This window comes from Penaeus monodon, chromosome 33 (assembly GCF_015228065.2).
Source record: "Penaeus monodon isolate SGIC_2016 chromosome 33, NSTDA_Pmon_1, whole genome shotgun sequence".
In the NCBI taxonomy this organism is placed as follows: Eukaryota; Metazoa; Arthropoda; class Malacostraca; order Decapoda; family Penaeidae; genus Penaeus; species Penaeus monodon.
Window position 1 is genome coordinate 11,768,703 of NC_051418.1, and position 1,329 is coordinate 11,770,031.

The 1,329-nt window shown below is 38.6% G+C and overlaps 1 protein-coding gene across 1 annotated transcript in view; it reads left to right on the top strand.

Moving 5' to 3' along the window:
• LOC119594037 (uncharacterized protein DDB_G0283697-like) overlaps nucleotides 1–1,329 on the top strand; it is a gene marked incomplete in the record, with an annotated part of 31,250 nt that overhangs the window by 19,314 nt on the left and 10,607 nt on the right. The window contains 1 exon segment of the mRNA XM_037943065.1: nucleotides 1,104–1,304. Coding sequence (XP_037798993.1) covers nucleotides 1,104–1,304 — 201 coding nt within the window.

A 1,329-nucleotide genomic window follows, 5' to 3' on the forward strand; every position in this document is an offset into this window, starting at 1 on the left:
ACACAAATAATAGGACAGTCTATAAAGCCCTTCTTCGCCCAGGTGGGATCAGTACAACCCTGCCTTTGGCTACAGTGTACAAGCAGTCCATGGCAGATAACCCAACTCTTCATCCTGTGCTCATCACGGGAATGGTAACGTCTAGCAACTGAATGGAAGATCTGTTACGTCTGAGCTACCCAGACAACACTTCCATTTTTAATCATACCTGACCCAACCAAGATCTTGTTCTATAAATATCATCGTTATAGGGCTCTTCATAAAGTAAAAAAGAAAGTAAAAAAATTGATGTTGCTTTACCCAACAACAATTTTTTTTTTTTTCATGTGGAACCCTCCCAACACTTCAGTATGTATCACCAACTAATACTATTGAAAATGTAGAAGTAAACCTCAAAAGAATCCTCTGGCATCGTTCCTTCCTTCTTCCTAATGCTGCTCTATCTTGATCAGGATTAGAAAGAAAACTTAACACACCAGGCAATTGGAAGGATATAGCACTCCATTGAATTCAAGAACTCGAAAGTAGTATCTGGAAAAAGATACAGGAATGTGGATAGCACAGAATACTTCAGCTACAGGAAACCAGGACTTGTTTTGCTTGGCTATTACATGGTGTGGGCTGAGCTGAATCTTCCAAATGGAGCAGTGCCTTTGAGAGGAGCTACACAGTGATCCTTTAGATATGTTTTGAGATGGTGGTACCAGTATCAGCAGTAAGCATGATCTATACCATATTTCAGATATTTGTAATTTAACTTACTTTGGATAGGTAGAGATTTATGAAAGATTCTTCTTTCTAAAATTTCTTGAGATCAAGGACAGCAGCAGCAACATTAACCACCAACAGTTAGATAAACAATGCTAAGATATTTCTTTTTTAGCGGTGGCTTATGGATACCAACATAAACACCCAGCAACACATTTTCTCATTATTTCTCATTAATGTCCGTAAGCACAAAGGGAGAAAAAGGACTTTCAGCAACAATGAAAATATTTAGTTGGACACTCTTCATGTCATCTGGTGATTGTTCTTTTGGATGAACTTGTAGGTCACATGTCACATTGCACAAGAATATGAACCTTTCTGACATTGCATCATAGGTATTAACGAGGCTGCTGATGATGTAAGCACACCAGTGGAGGAGAAACACATGAGGGAGGATAAGGAACAAGTCGAAGATCAGACAGGAATGATGACCAAAACTGATGATAGCATTTTGGAAGAAACTGCAAGTGATTCCAATAATGTAATTGGCGTGAAAGAAGAAAATGATTGCATGAAGGATAACTGTCACAGCATAGGTAAGGCTTGTTTCTCAGAAAGCAT